The sequence below is a fragment of the Cibotium barometz genome, chromosome 66 (genome assembly GCF_041138505.1).
Source record: "Cibotium barometz isolate CiBa-2024 chromosome 66, ASM4113850v1, whole genome shotgun sequence".
Classification (NCBI taxonomy): domain Eukaryota; kingdom Viridiplantae; phylum Streptophyta; class Polypodiopsida; order Cyatheales; family Cibotiaceae; genus Cibotium; species Cibotium barometz.
This window is the reverse complement of record NC_141111.1, coordinates 5,718,193-5,737,600: the sequence shown is the minus strand read 5'-3', so window position 1 is coordinate 5,737,600 and position 19,408 is coordinate 5,718,193. Positions and strand designations below refer to the sequence as shown.

General features: G+C 45.0%; 1 protein-coding gene across 3 annotated transcripts in view; it reads left to right on the top strand.

Annotated features, from left to right (window-relative positions):
• Positions 1 to 468: 468 nt before the first annotated feature.
• FLDH (NAD(P)-binding Rossmann-fold superfamily protein) overlaps positions 469 to 19,408 on the top strand; it is a 132,493-nt gene continuing 113,553 nt past the window's right edge. Inside the window, exon 1 of one of the 3 annotated variants that reach the window (XM_086797497.1) lies at positions 469 to 1,021. In XM_086797497.1, the coding sequence (XP_086653623.1) occupies positions 728 to 1,021 (294 nt within the window). In that variant the 5' untranslated portion in view covers positions 469 to 727. The remainder of the gene's footprint in view (positions 1,022 to 19,408) is intronic. The other 2 variants (XM_086797495.1, XM_086797494.1) reach the window with 2 other exon arrangements.

Sequence of the window (19,408 nt, the reverse complement as noted above, 5' to 3'; positions counted from 1 at the left end):
ATTGGAATGAAGGGATGTAATGCATGAAAAATATGAGTAATCACCATGTAAACATGATGCCTAAGTGTGTTTAGTCTCTCACCAAGAGAATGGAAATAGCCTTCCACAAGCCAAGAGAGAAGCCATGAGCTCCAAGAAACATAAGTTTCCATTTCTAAAAATGATCATCAAAAGTTACAACCATGGTCCAAGTCCCCTCTTTTATACATGGACTTGTCCCATTATTAACCCTATTGAATAAAGTTCCTACTTTATTACACTGATATAAGAAGCAAAAGCACCAAGTAAAAGATGGACGCAAAAGCACCAAGTAAAAGATGGACGCATTAGTTGTTGTCACATTCAAGCTGAACACTATCATTTACAAATGGACAAATTATATTTTGACTCTACTACCGAGAAAAAAATTCAAATGTGATTGAAAGGAGTTTTTGCTTCATGGTCGCTATTTATTTGCAAATAGGGTCTTATATATATTACTGATTCCCCCTCCCGGAGGATCTGATGTGTTGAGGGAGCTCAATTGTGCTGCTACTCCAATCACCTAGGATTACGGTCTTTTTTGTCACAGTGCAGCTTATCCCTAGACAGCTGCTTTTTGTTTACTTTTGACTTCCTGGATCATCCCTGATCCCCCTTCCCTCCTTTATCATATTGTATATAACCATTCCTGTTTCTAAGAGCATTTATCTGCTTTTTCCCAAATTCCCAACCTCAGCTAGTTGCCATGGCCGACGAGGCAGTGGTGGCTAACAAAAGAGCGGTGCTAGTAACAGGCGCTTCAGGCTTTCTGGGTGGGCGATTGTGCCATGCGCTAGTGAAGCAGGGCGCCTTTCATGTCAAAGCCTTTGTGAGGCCATCGAGCTCGCTGGACGAGCTGCCCTCCAGCGGCTTGGAGCTGGTCTACGGCGACATAAATGACTCCGACTCTCTGCTCCGCGCCTTCCACGGCTGCTCGGCCATCTTCCATTGCGGGGCCTTCGTCACTCCCTGGGCGCCTGACCCTTCCAAGTTTTTCACGGTAAATGCATCGTCGATGTGTACTATACATGTTACACTACCTACGTTAATAATAATGAGTAGGAATGATCCGTCTCGTAAGAGGGTAGACCTCAAAGGTCAATGAGATGGAGTCATAAAATCTTGTCGTGTCTACAAGGATAGCGGACATACCATCCAACTCACTGGGCTGCCTACAGTAGCTGCCGCTGCTTTGTTCTTCCTTATATTACTTCAGAGGCATCAACACTTCCATTTGGTAATTTTGGTATCAACACTTGCAGGCATCAACACTTCCATTTGGTAATTTTGCAAACAGTGAGAGGTGCTGGCAAAAAAACATACTAATCAAAGTAAAGAGCTTAAGCATCAAAGTTGCCGACAAAAAAACATATCAAACAAAAGAAAGAGCCAACGCATCAGAGTAGCTATCTTTCCTAGTTGGTGTAAAAAACAAGCTTATATCCACAAGCATTTTCAGCCAAGGGTAAAAAAGCACGGAAGCATGCAAACACTTTTGATTTGGCTTTCAAGCCAAACACCCAAGTGAACCGAGTGTACTCATCAATGAAAGTGACAAAGCATAACATGGTCCATGAGTTGCCTCCTTTGCAACAGCTCCCTGTTAAGCATGTATGCCAGGGTTGTTTACTTGGAAAGATGCATTGACATTCTTTTCCCAAGGATGGCACTGTGTGTGTGAGCTACTCCGCCACTATAGCTTGTGCATAGTGATGTTTGTGGCCCGATGCGGCTGCATCTCTTGGAGGACATTGGTTTCAGATTCAACTTGTCCACACCCACCGCATCCTAGCGTGAGAGCATCCTTGGATGGTTAGACTTCGCTCTGGTATGACTACCGACTTCAGTAACATGTCTACAGAGGAGAGTACACATCAGTAAGAAGACGTCTCCTCCGAAGGAGACCTTGCTCTTCTTGCTACAGATACCATAGCTCTACTACGAGCACAGAACCGGCTTCTTATGGAACGTCTCCAACTCTTGGAGGCAACAACAACAAAACCCACTCCTCCAATTACCCCCAATTTCGTCACCCTCTTCTTTTAGATGAAACAACAAAGACGTGAGGGTGAAGCCAGACGGTGGGAAGAAAAAGCAGACAGATGGGACTATGAGGAAGCCCAACGTAGGATCGACGAAGACTGGTGTCAGGCTGAACTCGTCGCTCGGGAGCACTAACGAGAGCTCAATCGGAGCGCATGTTACTCGAACACCAAAGAGAAAAGGAGGCCATACATCTGAAGTATCAGCACCTCTCTTCAGTTTTTCCACCCATAGGTGCCACCAGCTAGAATCCCGCAACATCTACAGCCGTCATCCGAACTCAACCGAATTTTAGTAAGTATGATGGTAAGTGTGATCATTTAGCAGTTAATCAATTTATTCATCAATTTAATGCTCATTTTGCTAGGATCACAGATCGTCAAGATAGGGTCCACGTAGCGGCTCCCCACCTTATGGGTGAAGCAGTCACTTGGTGGCAACATTGGTCTAGTCTTCATACAGATCCGACCACAGGTGTCATAGCTTCTCGTTGGGATGCCTTTGTCCATGATCTTAAGACCAAATTTCTCTCTTCCCAGTATTTGACCAACCTGGCAGATGAGTTCTATGGACTCAGACAGAACAGGTCATGTCGCTAAAAAGAATTATTCGGTTTATGACAAAGAGCTTTGGGTGTGATCATAGCGCTCAAACATTGGAAGCCCTTCCTTTATGGTCAGGTTTTCGTAGACCACCAAGCACTTACGCGGCTTCAAACCATGCCAAGTGCCCAGTGGAGTGATCGGTAAGCCAGATGGAGTCAGATCTTCCAACAATTTGGAGGAATGATGGAGTACATTCCTGGTAAGCATAACCCAGTCGTCGCAGATGCTCTTAGTTGAAAGGCCAGCATCTAGACCATGCAGGAGTCTACCATTCTCGAAATCACTAGCATGAAAGATCAGTATGATTCGCCTGAGTTTGGTACTCAATACAGTTTGGCCCTCACCTTTGAGCTTGGCTATTACTCAATGCAGAACGGTTGGTTGTTCTACAAGAACCGCCTCTGTGTTATTCGGGAAAAGCGAGTAGCTCTTCTTCATGATGTCCATGACTCCTTAGTTAGAGAACATAGAGGTATCAACACAACCCTCCAGAAATTGGAACGGTCCTTTTATTGGCCAAAAATGAGGCGTGATGTTTATTCATATGTTCAAGCTTGTAAGATTTGTCAAAAAGTTTGTGCCACATACGAAAAAGGCGGGGTTACTTCAACCTTTGCCTATTCCCAACGGATCTTTCATCGACATTTCTATGGACTTTGTAGGGCCTCTACCAGCAGCCACTGGATCTTGTAATACTCGGTGTTTTATCATTGTGGATCACTTCAGTAAGTTCTGCATGCTCATCCCGTGCAAGCATACGGCCACAACTGAGGATGTAGCCCACCTTTCCTCAAGCATTGGTACCCCATTTGTGGTTTGCCTAGCACCATTACATCAGACATGGATTCCAAGTTCACCTCGCATTTTTGGAGGGCATTATTCGAGAACTTTGGAACCAAGTTACACTTGTCTAGTGCATTCCATCCACAGATAGACGGCTAGACAGAAATCTAAAATCAGTTGGCCTTTGATGTTCTCAAGTCATACTGTCAGGACCAATAGTCCAAATGGGAACATTATCTTTCATTGGTCCAAGCCATCTTGAACGATACTCATTTATCCAGTGTCGGACGGACTTCGTATGAGGCAGTCTTTGGTCGCCGTTTCTCTTCTCTTTTGACGAGAATGATGTCTCCATCTCTTGAGGCTAACAAAATGACAGAAGCATTTTCCGAAATCATTGAGTCAGTTAAAGACCACTTGACCAAAGCTGTAACCGCTTCCTACAGGAGGCCTACAAATCGGAAGACAAAATACACATTTTTAGATCACTTAACTAATATCAACAATGGACATTATTAGCAACATCAAAAGTGAAAATTACCAATAACACTTGACACCAACACTGGGGCCTGAAAGGGCCACCCCCCTCCCCCTCAATACATTTGTATTTCTTGGAGTATTTGTATGTACAAGTGTCACGGGCCAATAGGCCAGATTTCTTCTCACATGGAGTGAATACAACTCAAACAATTGGGTACTTGTCGATGAAGTCTAGATAGTCGAAGAAGTCCCAAGTCACAGGCACACTCCCACCTTCACTGGGTGCACAGCTGCCTTTCATTGGTCTTTCGAGACCGTGCACCAATAGGCATGCCCGTACTAGCATAGGCAAAGAGGTACACCGTGGAGGAAACATTGCTGGTTTTCCCAGATAAGCTTTGCTCCCATATTTTCTAGTGTCTCTAACCTTCACTGGCTCTCAGAAATTCTGAGGGCGAGGTTAGCACTACCACTTAGGGAAAAACTAACCACACTAGGAAAGCTTTCTGAGCATGGTTAGCATAAACATGCTTTGTTCCTGCATTGCACAAAACTTAAAGAAATCTTTGAACTTAATTTAGCAAATTTTAGTTTTACACAAATAAGAAATACAAGGCACTTGGTACAGTAAGTACAGGTCCTCGTATAGCAAGTACTTAGCAAATTTTAGTTTTACACAAATAAGAAATACAAGGCACTTGGTACAGTAAGTACAGGTCCTCGTATAGCAAGTACAATTCATGTACTACAGGTACAATTCAGGTATTGCAGGTACAATTTAGGTACTATAGGTATAATTCAAGTACTACAGGTACAATTTAGGTACTGGGCAGGATATAGTTTAGGTACTGGACAGGTACAGTTTAGGTATTGGGCAGGTACAACGCACGTGTGCAGGTACAACATCAGATACAACACACGGGCAGCAGATACAGGTGAAGTACAGTAGGCGGGTACAGGTTCAGCAGCTGTACAGCACACGGGTGCAGGTGGGAGGCGGGTACAGCTGGGTAGAGTAGGCGATGAAGAGAGAGAGATAGTTGGCCACCACCCACGTGGGGAAAAATAGCCATGTTCCATGCTATAGTTGCCTTTAGTATTATTAAACTCTAATCAAAGGTTAGTTTATGGGCACCCACACTAGAAAGTAAATGTCCAATCCAAATTTTAAATGTGTGAACACATTCGCTTATAAACATTAAAGTTAACCATAGCTTATGGATTTTACATTTTAAAAGGGCCAAAATGGTGATACTTACCACCTGTTCACACGCCACACCAATGTGTCAGCAAGCAGCACTCCACGGTACACTGGGGACGTCCCCATCTAGTGTACTGGCACGGCAAAACAGGCAAACACACGCAAACAAATCATGCGGAAACAAGTTTATGCATGCAGTCATAAATGCATGTGCACATGTAATGGACGAAATCTCCCTTTCATGAAACTTGTACAAAAAGTTCTTGTCAAGCACAAAACTGGCGCGTCAGAAATATGAATATATGTCCTAGTCTTCCTATGGAGTGACAATCCCATAGGTAAGGCGCCATCCTGGCCATACACGGGTGGCACCAACAAGCTCTCGTCCATACAGCACGAAGCAGGTCACACACGGGTGGCACAAAACTGGTTCCCGTCCATGTGACGCAGTACTGGTCACGCACGGGTGGCACGAATCTGGCTCCCATCCATGTGACACCAAAAGACTGGTCCTTTCACATGGGACACCGGCTTGGCCCCATGTGAATATGGCACAAATCTGGCCGCGCTATGGAGTGACAGTCCCATAGAAGTGGCTCCAGAAACGGAGATGGACCAAATGGTGACATTCCCCCGGGCTTCTAAACAGTCGTCCTCAATTGAAAAGCCTCAAGATATGCCTGCAAAAGTTGAGGGTAGCCAGCAAAATAATCCTCGTCTACCCACTTTGCATCAATTGGCAAATAATTTTTAAATTTCACAAGGTATCTCTTGGAAAGCTTCCCATGTGCTAACTTTTTCTCCTTGTGAAATACAATCTGCTCTGGCTGGTTGGAGGATCTCCTCAAGCTCATCAATCACGGGCGGATCGTTTGTGACAGGCTCTTTTGGATCTGGCCGCACATACTTCCGCAAAAGACTCACGTGGAAAGCATTGTGAATCTTCCAATGACTGGGTAAAGCAAGCCTGTAGGACACTTCATTGATCTTGTCAACCACTTTGAAGGGTCCATAATATCGAGTAGAAAGCTTTGGATATGATCCCTCTCTTCCTGGCCTCTTCTGAAGCCTAGCTTTCTCAAATTCTAGCAATACCCAATCACCTTCCTTGACTTGCATGTCCCTTCTATGCTTGTCCGCAACCCTCTTATGCTTGTCTTGTGACCTTGCAATGGCTGTCCGTACTTGAGCAAAGGCTACATCCAAGTCATGCACATCTCATCGGCTGCAAAAATCTCATCCTTTGTACGAAGGATGGGTGGCAAGACCACTTTGCCATAAATAATCTCAAACGGGGTCTTTCCCGTGGAGGCATGTACTGTGTTATTATAAGCAAACTCTACAAGTAGAAGATACTTCTCCCAGGCACTCTTTTGATCTGCCACATAAGAAGTGAGCTTGCTTGCCAAACCTGTCCACAATGGTCCAAATAGCATCATTCCCATGCTGGGATCTAGGCAAATCCATAATGAAGTCCATAGTAATGCTTTCCCATGGCTGCGAGGGAATACGCAATGGCTGAAGCAAACCTGGAGGCTTTTTCCTATCAAATTTCACCTTTTGGCAAGTAATATATGCTTGTACATTTGTTTCAATGTCCCTTCGCATGTTGGGCCAAAAGAAATATCTCTCAATCATGCGTGTAGTAGGCACGATACCTCTATGACCAGCATAAGGTGGAGCGTGACATTCCTCCATAACCTTTGGACGCATATCCTCCACCACACATAAGCAGTTATCCTTCATAAGATAACCCTCTTTGATCACATAAGAGGCATGCAAGTGACCAGCCATCAAATCAGTCCATATATGGGAAAAATCAGCATCCAAATGATACAAATCACGCATGGTAGATAAGTCCCCATGAGAGGCCAGTGAAACTGCAGCTATATGAGGCTTCCTGGACAAAGCATCTGCCACCAAATTCTTCTTTCCCGGAGTATGTACAATCTGAAAATGAAACATGGAAAGAAAGTTTGCCATCCTTATTTGCTTCTCCGAGAGCTTAGTTTGAGATAAAAAGTACCTCAAGCTTTGATGATCTGTCTTGACTACAAATTTAGCCCCAAGAAGATAATGCTTCCATATCTTTAAGGCATGAATTACAGCCTAGAGCTTTTTTTCATAAATGTCCATATGGATCTCGGCATCATGTAATTGGCGGCTTTCATAAGCAACTGCATGACCCTCTTGATTTAGGATAGCCCCTATACAATTCCCACATGCATCACATTCTACCGTGAATGGCTTTTGCAAATCTGGAACAATCAATACGGGCCCACAAATGATAGCATTTTTGAGTTGCAAGAAGGCATCTTGCTCTTGCGAAGTCCATTTGAAGGTGGCTTTCTTCTTTGTAAGATCATGCAATGGCGAGGCAATGTTGGCAAAATGCCTGATGAATCGCCTATAGTATGAACATAATCCAAGAAAGCTACGCACTTGATGTACATTTTGCAATTCGGGCCAATTTCGAATGGTTTCAATTTTAGCAAGATCCATTCTTACACCCTCTTTGGATACGATGTGCCCCAAATAGTGTATCTCTGAGAGGAAGAACTCAGTTTTCTTAGCATTTTATGAAGAGTTTATGCCTTCGTAACTCTTTAAACATTGTAGCCAAATGAGTCTTATGCTCCTCCTCATTCTTGGAGAAAACCAAGATATCATCAAAGAATACACCTGTGAACTTACGATGGGGTCGGAATATCCTGTCCATCATGCGGTTGAATGTTGCCGGGGCATTGGTAAGGCCAAAAGGCATTACCAAGAATTCATACAATCCAAAAGCTGTCTTGAATGCAGTCTTATGGACATCCTGGGGTACCACACGAATTTGGTGGTAACCACTCTTCAAATCTATACGGCTGAAACAAGCCGAACCATCAAGCTTATCCAAGATGTCATCTATGCGTGGGATTGGAAACCTGTTCTTGATGGTGAGCTTGTTTAGAGCTCGATAATCCACGCACATGCGGAAAGATCCATCCTTCTTTTGCACAAGAAGTACGGGAGAACAAAAGGGTGAGGAGCTTGGCTGAACCAAACCCTTTTCTAAGAGCTCATTAACCTGCTTCATAATCTCCTCTTGTTGTGCGGCACTCACACGATATGCGGGTTTGTTAGGTGGGGAACTACCTGGCACAAGATCTATGCGATGATCCTCAGGCCTCTCAGGTGGTAGTTCTCCTGGCAATGCACGGCAAAACAATCCTTATATGCATTAAGAAAATTCAGCCTATCTTGAGTCAATACATTCACCCTTTTCTAAGAGCTCATTAACCTGCTTCATAATCTCCTCTTGTTGTGCGGCACTCACACGATATGCGGGTTTGTTAGGTGGGGAACTACCTGGCACAAGATCTATGCGATGATCCTCAGGCCTCTCAGGTGGTAGTTCTCCTGGCAATGCACGGCAAAACAATCCTTATATGCATTAAGAAAATTCAGCCTATCTTGAGTCAATACATTCACATTCACATTACTTTGTTCAATTTTATTACGAACAAAAACCAAGTACACAGAAAGACTCTTTTTCATTGCCTTATTAATTTGGATGTGAGATACAACTGGGATGGAATCCCTTCCTTGCCCGCATCAATAACATGCGTGTGGCCTCTGCATAAATGTGATCCTGTTGGTTTTATATTCTTTACGAGGCTGAAGCCGATGATGCCAAGGCTTGCCTAGTAATATATCACATCCATTGAGTGGGGCAATCAAAAAATGCTCATGATCCAAATAACCCTGAATATGAACGCGCAACTTTCCAATAAGAGGCGTGACCTGCACCTCTTTGCCAACAAAAGTTGCCTCTGCTTCAATTTGGGGTCCCATGTCCCTAATCTCCATGCCCAAGGCAGCTGCCATCTGTGTAGGGATGAACTTGTTTGTTGCACAATCATCAAACATGAATAGGGTGGGCTGATCCTTGATTTGTCCCCAAGCTTTGTATACCACTCTCTCTTTGCCATCATGCTCAGTGGTACCCTGCACATCGGGTATGGCATGCACATTTGCCTTTGGTGGCTTGTCCTCATGCTTTTGCTTTTGGGTAGGGCATTGCCTAAACATGTGCTCTTTACTACCACAAGAAAAGCATTTTTCCTCTTTGGCATATTGCTCCCTTTGCTCGGCGGTCAAGCTAAACTTGTTCTTCTTGGGTGCAATGTCTTTGGATGGGGTTCTTTCAGCTTTACCACCCTTTTGGGCTTCCTGGAAGCTCTTTTTAGGTGGCTGTCCACCTTTTTGTAGGTTTGGGACAGCCCTCTCTTTGCCCTTGGAACCTCCCTGATCTTGCTTAATTTTAAGCACCAATTGCTCTGTAGCAAGAGCAGATGCTATGAGCTGCTGAAGAGTGTGTTTTAGGTGCAATTCAATGCCCGAACGATAAGCTGGTTGCAATCCGGAGCGAAACTTCCTCTTCCTTTCATCTTCGGAGAGTTGCATAAAGGGAGTTACCTCAAGCAACACTTTCCAAAACTTATTGACATACTACTGCACACTTTCATTGTCGTTTTGCTGAAGTCTATTCCACTTTTGGGTGAGAGTTTGCTCGGCATTAGGAGACAAAAATTGTGCATAAAATCTGTCCTTAAACTCTTTCCAAGTGCAAATGGGATCTTTGGTGGTCTTTTTAGTGATCCACCAATGGGCAGCTGTCCCTTTCAAGAACATGCTTGCATGACGAATTTTGGACTTCTCAGTGAAGTCCTCACCACTAAAAGCAATGTCAAACTATGCCACAAAAGCTAGCACCTTAGAGGCATCATCCTCTCCATGAAAGGCATCAAATTTTCACGGACTTGTTCCCTGCCTTGAACTCCTTGAGCTTCTTGGGATGTGGTACATGTTTTTCTCTTTTTCTCTTCCCCTTATCCAACGGGACAGCCCTCTCTGCATGGGCTTCATGGACAATCAAAGATGTTTGAAGAGGCACGGTGGCATGTGCATTATGAATCTGTGGTCCTGATGCATGTGACCTCCCCAAATGATGCAATGTCTCACCACGAGACAACTCAATGGGCAAAGTCTTTCGGCTTGCATGCCGACCACTCTCTCCATGCACAAGGCCATCATGTCGCCCACTAGCTCCAACATGCACGTACTTGTTGCCTCCTGTCCTATGAGGAGTAGATGCATGGCGTGAAGTGACTGATACCTCTTCCTTGTGTATGAAAGACCTCAACCGTTGAGATGCTGGGTCTCCCTGCTTCAAACGGGGTGGATTCTTGAATACTAGCTCTCCATCCTCTCCTTCCTTGAGATCACCCTTGCGGATGAGATAAGAGAGTGCCAACTCGCTTGGCTTCTTGCCCACTTCACGAACCATGGACTCAAAGGTCATATCCACCATAGCATCAGCTTTCCTTGCTTCAATGACACTTTGTACATGGGGATCTTCATGCAGAAATTTTAGCTCTTGCTCCTTTGCTTGCAAAAGCTTCTTCATGTGCTCCAATTTAGCCCTCACTGCGTTGGGCTCATCTTCATGCATAGGCTGTTTTCCACTGGATAGGTATCCCATGAATGCACTGTCATAACCTCTCTCAAGAGGCTTGTGCCTTCCAAGCAATGCATCAGAATCACGTGAAGCACTTGATTGACCTCTTGAATCTGGCACCTCCAAAGTATTGCCTTGGCTGTCCATTGAGTTAAGTGTCCGTGTATGCTTCCAATCTCAAAACACCGTGTCTCCTCTTGAGAAAGAGAGATGATTAGGCTCTGATACCAATGTAACCGCTCCCTACAGGAGGCCTACAAATTGGAAGACAAAATACACATTTTTAGATCACTTAACTAATATCAACAATGGACATTATTAGCAACATCAAAACTGAAAATGACCAATAACACTTGACACCAACACTGGGGCCGGAAAGGGCCACCCCCTCCTCCTCCCCCCCCCCCCCCAATACATTTGTATTTCTTGGAGTATTTGTATGTACAAGTGTCACGGGCCAATAGGCCAGATTTCTCCTCACATGGAGTGAATACAACTCAAACAATTGGGTACTTGTCGATAAAGTCTAGACAGTCGAAGAAGTCCCAAGTCACAGGCACACTCCCACCTTCACTGGGTGCACATCTGCCTTTCACTGGTCTTTTGGGACCGTGCACCAACAGGCACGCCCGTACTTACACAGGCAAAGGGGTACACCGCGGAGGAAACATTGCCTGGTTCTCCCAGATAAGCTTTGCTCCCAGATTCCCTAATGTCTCTAACCTTCACTGGCTCTCAGAAATTCTGAGGGCGCGGTTAGCACTACCACGTGGGAAAAAATACCCATAGTTGGCCACGATCCACGTGGGAAAAAATACCCATGTTCCATGCAATAGCTGCCTTTAGTATTATTAAACTCTAATCAAAGGTTAGTTTATGGGCACCCACACTAGAAAGTAAATATCCAGCCCAAATTTTAAATGTGTGTGAACACACTAGCTTATAAACATTAAAGTTAACCATAGCTTTTGGATTTTACATTTTAAAAGGGCCAAAATGGTGATACTTACCACTTGTTCACATGCCACACCAATGTGTCAGCAAGCAGCACTCTACGGTACATTGGGGGGTCCTCATCCAGTGTACTGGTGCGGCAAAACAGGCAAACACACTCAACAAATCATGCGAAAATAAGTTTATGCATGCAGTCATAAATGCATGTGCACATGTAATGGACGAAATCTTCCTTTCATGAAACTTGTACAAAAAGTTTCTGTCGGGCACAAAATTGGTGCGACAGAAATATGAATATATGTCTTGGTCTTCCTATGGAGTGACAATCCCATTGGTAAGACGCCATCTTGGCCATACACGGGTGGCACCAACATGCTCCCGTCCATACAGCACGAAGCAGGTCACACACGGGTGGCACAAAACTGGTTCCCTTCCATGTGACGCAGTATTGGTCACACACGGGTGGCACGAATTTGGCTCCCATCCATGTGACACCAAAAGAATGGTCCTTTCACATGGGACACGAATTTGGCCCCATGTGAACATGGCACAAATCTGGCCGCTCTATGGAGTGACAGTCCCATAGAAGTGGCTCCAGAAATGGAGATGGACTAAATGGTGACAAAAGCCCAGGAAGCTTATAGCAAACCGACAAATAAGTATAGACAAGATATCCACTTCAAGGAGGGGATTGGGTCTATTTACGCATCATGAAACAAAGATTGAAACAAGTGGACAAACGTTGTCCCAAGCTTTTCTTTCCGTAGTTTTGGACCCTTTCCTATAGGTAAAAAGATAAGTGATGTCTCCATGAAGTTGAAGTTGCGTAAAAGTTGGATGATGCATGATGTTTTCCATGTTTCTTGGTTAAAACCATATGTTGGACCAGAAGTGTTTGATGTTTCAGATGAACAGCAGCCAGACGTGGTAGACGAATCAGAAGTCATTGAGCTTGAGCATATCCTTCCTCATCGTTGGAAGCATGGTTCCAGTCGGAGACTCTGTCAGTTCTATACGAAGTTTTGCGATCGAGGTACCCACGAAGCAGTTTGGCTAGACGAAGAGTTCTTTCAAGAGTATCCCCAGTTGTTGGTGGACTATGTGGAAGCCATGAACCTGCCGCCAAGCTAAGCAGGAGGGAATGTCACATGCACTCTGCACTGTAGTGCATGATGACAAGATGGGTCATCATTAGTGCAACACTGTACAACAGTAGAACACTTTAGGATTTGATATTTGTCGTACGCCGTGACCCCATTGTAATCCTCAGTCAAGATATGTTAGACACGAGCTACGTAGTTCATTCCTCAGCCTTAGAGAGTCAGTCATGCATATAGAAGTCAGTAGAAGCCTTAGGTTTTGCATCAGAACATGTTTGCATTTTGCATAGCATTCATCCCATATGCATATAGACCATCTAGACCATTGCAGAAGCCTTAGGATATCATTCAGTGTTTTATACTATTTATTTGGCATTTTTTCCATAATTTTCAGCATTTTATCATCATTATTATATTTATCCAGTCGTGTAGCTTCAGGGAGCCAGTTGGCCAACTTTACAGCCAACCGACCAGCCCATAAACTCCATATAAATAGCATTGTTTCCTATCATTCATTCATCTCATACTCATCAGTCTTCAAGCATTTTATAAAGTCTTCAACCACTTGAAGCTTCATCACTTGAGCATACTTTAGTAAACGCATAATTCCGCTGCATGTTACACATAGCATCATGGGACTCTTTGTATCTTGTCATACGTATCCCTACCCTGTACAAACCATTACACAATGTAGCAGACATGACAATAGAAATTACACCTCGACGGTCATAAACTGAGCACAATAGTGATAAGAAAATTGAAACTTTAAACCCAGTTTTAGCAAGAGCATACACAGAGATGAGATTTTTACGAATCTCAGGTACATACAATGTGTCATGTAAAGTGAAAATGTCACCATTGCATGTTGTCAAATCTACATTCCGTATGCTCTTAATGGCATACGATGCATTATTAGCACACATCACTGTACCACCTTTAGGTGCATCCTGCAAAGTGGCAAACAACATCTTACATGAAGTGATTTGCTTGTAGCACCGCTATCAAAGTACCAATCGGCATTAGAAATTGACATACAGAAAGCAGGCATAAATGAGTCACTACATGTGACAATCAATGCATAGCCATCATGGGCTAAGCTGGCCTCTTCGTTAGTTTCATTTGTGGTAGCAGCCAAACCTTGCTTCTTTTTCTTTTGCTCACTCATAATACGTTTTTTGCATTTTTCAATTGCATGTCCAGGTTTTCTACAATAGTTACACCGTTTCTTCTTGTCCCTATCCTCTTTTGATGTAGGAGGTAAACGGGCAAGTGCCTTGCCCTTAGGCTTAGCACGAGAAGATGTCCCAGATTTCCCTTTGCCATGAAAAGAGGCAACAAATGCTTGATCTGCAGCAATCATGTTTTTCTTGTTTGATTGTGATTGCTCTTCTTGCAACAAGAATGCTACCAGTTCATCAAAGGTATACAAATCTGCATTTCTCTTCATCAACAACTGAAGAGCAGTAGCAAACCCTTGGTAGGATTCAAGCAAACCATTGAGAACAGTACAAACAAGTGAACTATCAGGTATCACCTCATCAATATTGATTACCTGCTCTCGCAAATCCTTAATATGGGTGAGGAATACATACCCTCAACCACATGCTCTCTGTCAAGCTTCTTCTGGAGATAAGCTACATAGGCCTCATTTCGGACTTGGTACAAAGAGGCAAGAATATCCCAAGCACTCTTCGCAGACGTGCATGAACGGATATGTGGAATCGCATGCCTTTTCGGCCAGCTCTACTGAAGTCTGCCTGCTTTAATATTCTCATGACCAGCACAAACTAGCAATAAATGCTCTTTAACTTGGTCGTTTTCACACTGGACAGAGGGTGTCCAGCCTGCGGATGCCCTGGATGGGTGTCCAGGCTGCTGGGCAGCCATGCGCAAATAGTGTGGGGCTGCCCCCACACACAGCCGAGTGGCTGAGCAGAACCCTGGGCCCTGTCGACTCCCTGGCCAGGGCCCCTAGGGCTGGCGGACAGCCTGCCCAGCCCATGCTAGGGCTGTTGGGCACAGCATGGGGCCCTCCTGGCCCCTTGGGGTGGTTATAAACCTCCCCCATACCCACTACGTGAGCATTAAGCCCTGTTCTGGGGTAGCCTTATTGGCTGCCCTTCTTCCTACATGCAATCCTACATGCATCTATAGATGTCCGGCACTCGGTCGCAAACCAGAAACTCAGATCATCTGACATCATTCTAGAGGGAGACTCATGTTACGGATTGGCATTGCTTCATGTGCAGTATAATGCACACAATGTTCATTCGTGCCATAGATGCATCGGTGGTAGGGACAATGGTTGTAGGGGAGTTCATTATGTCCCACATGCACCAGGCAATGAATGAAATTGGCCTTGATAACATTGTGCAGGTGATCACGGACAATGGGTCCAATTGTGTATCAATGGGTAGGATGTTAAGAGGAGTTCCCCAAGATTGTGTGGGCACCTTGTGTAGCACAACCTTGACTTGATGATTTAGGATGTGGGGAAGCTTGATTGGGTGAGCCATGTATTTTCAGCTGTATCTAGCATGGTGAACTTTGTCACAAAGAGGCCAAAGGTTTTGAGCATGTATAGGGCCAATAGTGATCTTGAGCTTCTAAAGCTCTCCAAAACTCGGTTTGCATATAGTTTATTGTGGTGGAGATACTAGTGAGAGTGCGACATGGCTTATTGTGCACTGTTGTGTGTCGTGAGTGGACAACATGGGAGGACAAGGACGAGCCCAAGTCTATAGCATTCTCTCGTATGGCCATGAGAGATACTTGGTGTTAGGATGCAAAGAGGCTTGTGAAGGCACTTCAGTCCATGTATAGTGTCCTTCGGCTCACAGACATAGAGGGGAGTACCATTGGGCTGCTTTATGAGTTCATGGAGAGAATTGGTGAAGCTCTCAATGGTTGCACTACCTTGTCGTCTAACAGGTGCTCACCCTTGGGCTTTAACTTTAGTCTTTGAGTCTTTCTCTTGAGTCTTCCTATAAGTTATTTTATAAATGTATAGAGTCTAGACTTGTAGCTTTCTTGGTGCTTCCTATTACCTAAATCTTGATCTCTTATGTATGTCACATGTAGAGTTCAAGATATTAAGTAGATCTAGAATCGGCATTGGGATTGGTTTCATAGGCCAATTTATGCAGTTGCTCACATTTTACATCCCCTTTGGAGGAATGAGGAGCAATACCTCAATGAGGAGCTAGAGTCAGGATGGACCGAGTACATTACCAAGTTGGTGGGACTAGGAGGTGATTTACAGCTTATAAGGAAGCTTGAGGATGAGCTTCTCATTTACCGCAACGGTAGCCATATTTTTGGGCGAGCTACTGCATTGCTCAGGGAGACACAGTTGGAGCCAGTGTCTTGGTGGGAGAAATACGGTATTGGTAAACCCAACTTGGTAAGGTTCTTGAATCTTGTATCTTTGTCTTCTATTCTTTCAAAATCTACATTCAAATGCTACCCTCTTTGACTCTAACTTTACATTCTTCTTTATATAATGTAGAGATGGATTGCATTGAGAATTCTCTCCCAAGATTGTAGTTCAGGGCCTTGTGAGAGGAATTGGAGTACATGGGTTCTTTTTCAGACGAAAAAGAGAAACAGGCTCTCCACATAACAATTGGAGAGGCTTGTCTTTTGCCATTGCAAGGGTCATCCATTGAGCCTCGCCAACTTCATCCAGATAAGTTTGATATCATGAAGTGCAAGGAGATTCCTGACATTCCTCAGGAGGAGAGAGACATCTATTCAACGCTCTATGAGGAGATCATGACTCTAGCTCGCACTACATGATCTTGTCGAGAGGCTAGTACTAGTGGTGCACCTGCACCTCTAGAGGATGAGGCATTTGACCGGCAGTGACCTTGAGAGTGAGGTTGCAAAGGCAGAGGACGCAGATGAGGATGAGGATGAGCATGAGGATGCAGATGAGGGTGAGGAGGAGGATGCAGCTAGCAGCTGCCAGCATCATTTTATTTGGACATGTTATTTAGTTTGGACATGTTATTTATTTTGATCTTGGATTTTGAGTCATGACTCATCACCCACGTGGTGGTTCTTTTGATTTCTGTTTAGTGATCACTATTAATGAAGTATGAAGCTTTTTCTTGGTAGTGGGCAATTGGCAATGATCAATCATGATTTGTGATATCATCATATCTTACATGTATTTTGTTTTTATTGAAATGAATTCAATGTGGTCTCTTATAAGTTATGTCATAGGGACATAGTTTTTTTTTGTATATTTCAAGTTAAAAATATACATGTTTTTTCTATTTTGTATGAAACCGTTTTGGACTCGTTTCTTACCTTTTATCAAACATTTCAAAGCCTATGAAACCTATTTCATACCTGCCGTTTTAGAAACACCTGGTAGGAAGTGAGGGCCATTGTTGTGGGTGTGACCGCCCGTGTAGGAGTTTCTCCATTTTTCCTCATTGTCCATATTTTTCCCTATTTTGCTGGTCGTGGGTGGGTTGTTTCTGCTGACCGACTTGATCTATCTCTGGCCGATTGCTGATTTGTTGGCCGACGTGATCTAGGTGTTGGTTGACTGCTTTTATGCTAGCCAATTGGACATTTTCCAGTCGTGGGCCCATTCAGGGGTTGTCAACCGAGTTGCTACTGGCTGACTGACTGTCCCTACTTGTATATGTAGCATGTCATCCCCCCACACCATTTTGTGTCGGATTGTGGTGTATATAGCAGAGTTTATACCACCTTCTCCTCTCTTTTATTTTTGTACTTCTGCTCTCAGTACTGTCTCATTTTTGCTGCCCATTTTGACATGTTCCCCACTTTGTGTGGTATACTGTGCAAGATTCCTATTCCCTTCTCTCTCTCCCCTCTCTCTCGCTATCATTATCTCTTGGACATGTGGTGGAATCTGTCATGGCACGTCTCGTTGGGCTTACAGAACGAGTTATCCCACGAGGCCAGCGCTAGACATGGTGCTTCTAACAAAGCTACCTTGAGATTCTTGAATGCCTCCAACACTCGTGGAGTCATTCGGATCCGCTGCCTTGTAGTCTTGACACTCTTTAGCAGGTTGGTAAGATCCGGAGAGGTGTCAGAAAACTTGTCTATGTGGGTAGAGTATGCCTGGCATATACCCACAAAGGATCTAATGTCATAAGCCGGTCTGTAGTACTTCCCAATTGACAATCTCGGCCACCTTGGCCGGATCAAGTCAGATGCCCTCTGCACTGATAATGTATCCTAGGTAGTGAACCTCAAATAAATAAAATTCTGACTTTTTTTTTTTTCGAGAAAAGATCCTTTCATTAGTTATTAAAAAAAAAAACGCCCACTGGGCTACAAAACCCTCTCCTGCTCATAAGAAGGCAGAGCAGAGATCCAATGAAGGCAGCTAGGGAGACTCTCCCTAGGTGCAAAAAAGTACAAATAAAAGTACAAGGCTATATCATACAATAGGAGGGGGAAAAATCCAAACAGGTGGCCTCTAGTGCCAGCGGGGGGTACCCGCGTGTAGAGTATAGAAAGGGCCGCTGCGCCAAGTGGTGTGGAAGGCCTGGTGCCGCAAGATCGCTCGATCCGAGTCGCCCCAGATGCGGTCATACTGTCCTCGCAGGGTGTGAATCAACTCCTGCCAGATAGCCTGAACAGTCTCTGCTGGTGGCTCCAGTCTCCCCTCAAAGGCCCTGAAACAACGGGCTCTCCAGGTGAACCATATGGTGAGGCTGCTGAGGAGCTCCCATCGTAAATCCCTCTCCTGTGTCTAGCTGGCGGACGAGAAATCCGGTGAAGGAACAAGGCGAGGCTGGCCCCTAATGAATCTGATGGCCTGGCTGTCCTGCTCCGTCTCGTACCCCAGAGCAGGTCCTGACGAAGTCGACCAAGCAGCGACTCCCCACGTATACATGCCCTCTGGAGAGAGGGGAGCCAAAATGCGCAGCATCCTCAGCCAAATCTGCTGTGCCTGTGGTGGATAGTCCCATAGGCAATGTCTCTGTGTCTCCAATGGGTGGCCGCATCGGACGCAGGCCAGCGGAAGGCCACTGTAGACAAGCCAGGTGCCAACTGCAGAGCCCCTGTGGGCAACCAGCCACTGGAAAGTCGAGATCATGTGTGCCTGTCGGCTAGCCCAGAGCCTGGTCCAAAAATCCTCCAGGAACTCCTTTGAGAGTCCCTGTAGCCGCCAATGCTCCGATGCAGCTGGAGAGACCATCCTCCTCGCAGTCAAAATATGCCTCCCCAACCGAACAGTGTACTGGAAAAAGGTGATCTCTGTGGCCTCGAGGGACGCATAAGGATCATGCCACTCGTACTCGCCAAGGTCCCACTGGAGCCGGGCCAAGGGACGCGCAGCATATGCCCATATGCGCCAATCAGAGTCCACATCTGCAGGGTCTGGATCAATATGCCACTTATGAGAAGCGGCGGCCACTACCCGTATCCTCTGAAAGATGCACTCTGCAACCAAAGGCGACTCCGCCTCCACTCTCTGAAGTCTGCCCTCATCCTGTATCTCATAGTAGAGGCATCTACCATCCTCAGTGCAAGCTCTGACAGCAATCAGGATCTCCAACTATGTAAAGGCTCCCATCCACCGTGGGGCCGCTGGCTCGAAAGGCGTGAACCACTCCTCAGTGAGTGCCTCCTGAATGTCATCCCTCATAATCAGCCCCCCTCTGAAGTGACTCAACCTCTCCGCCTGGATCTCCTTCGGGAGACTGCAAAAGGCCTGCCAATC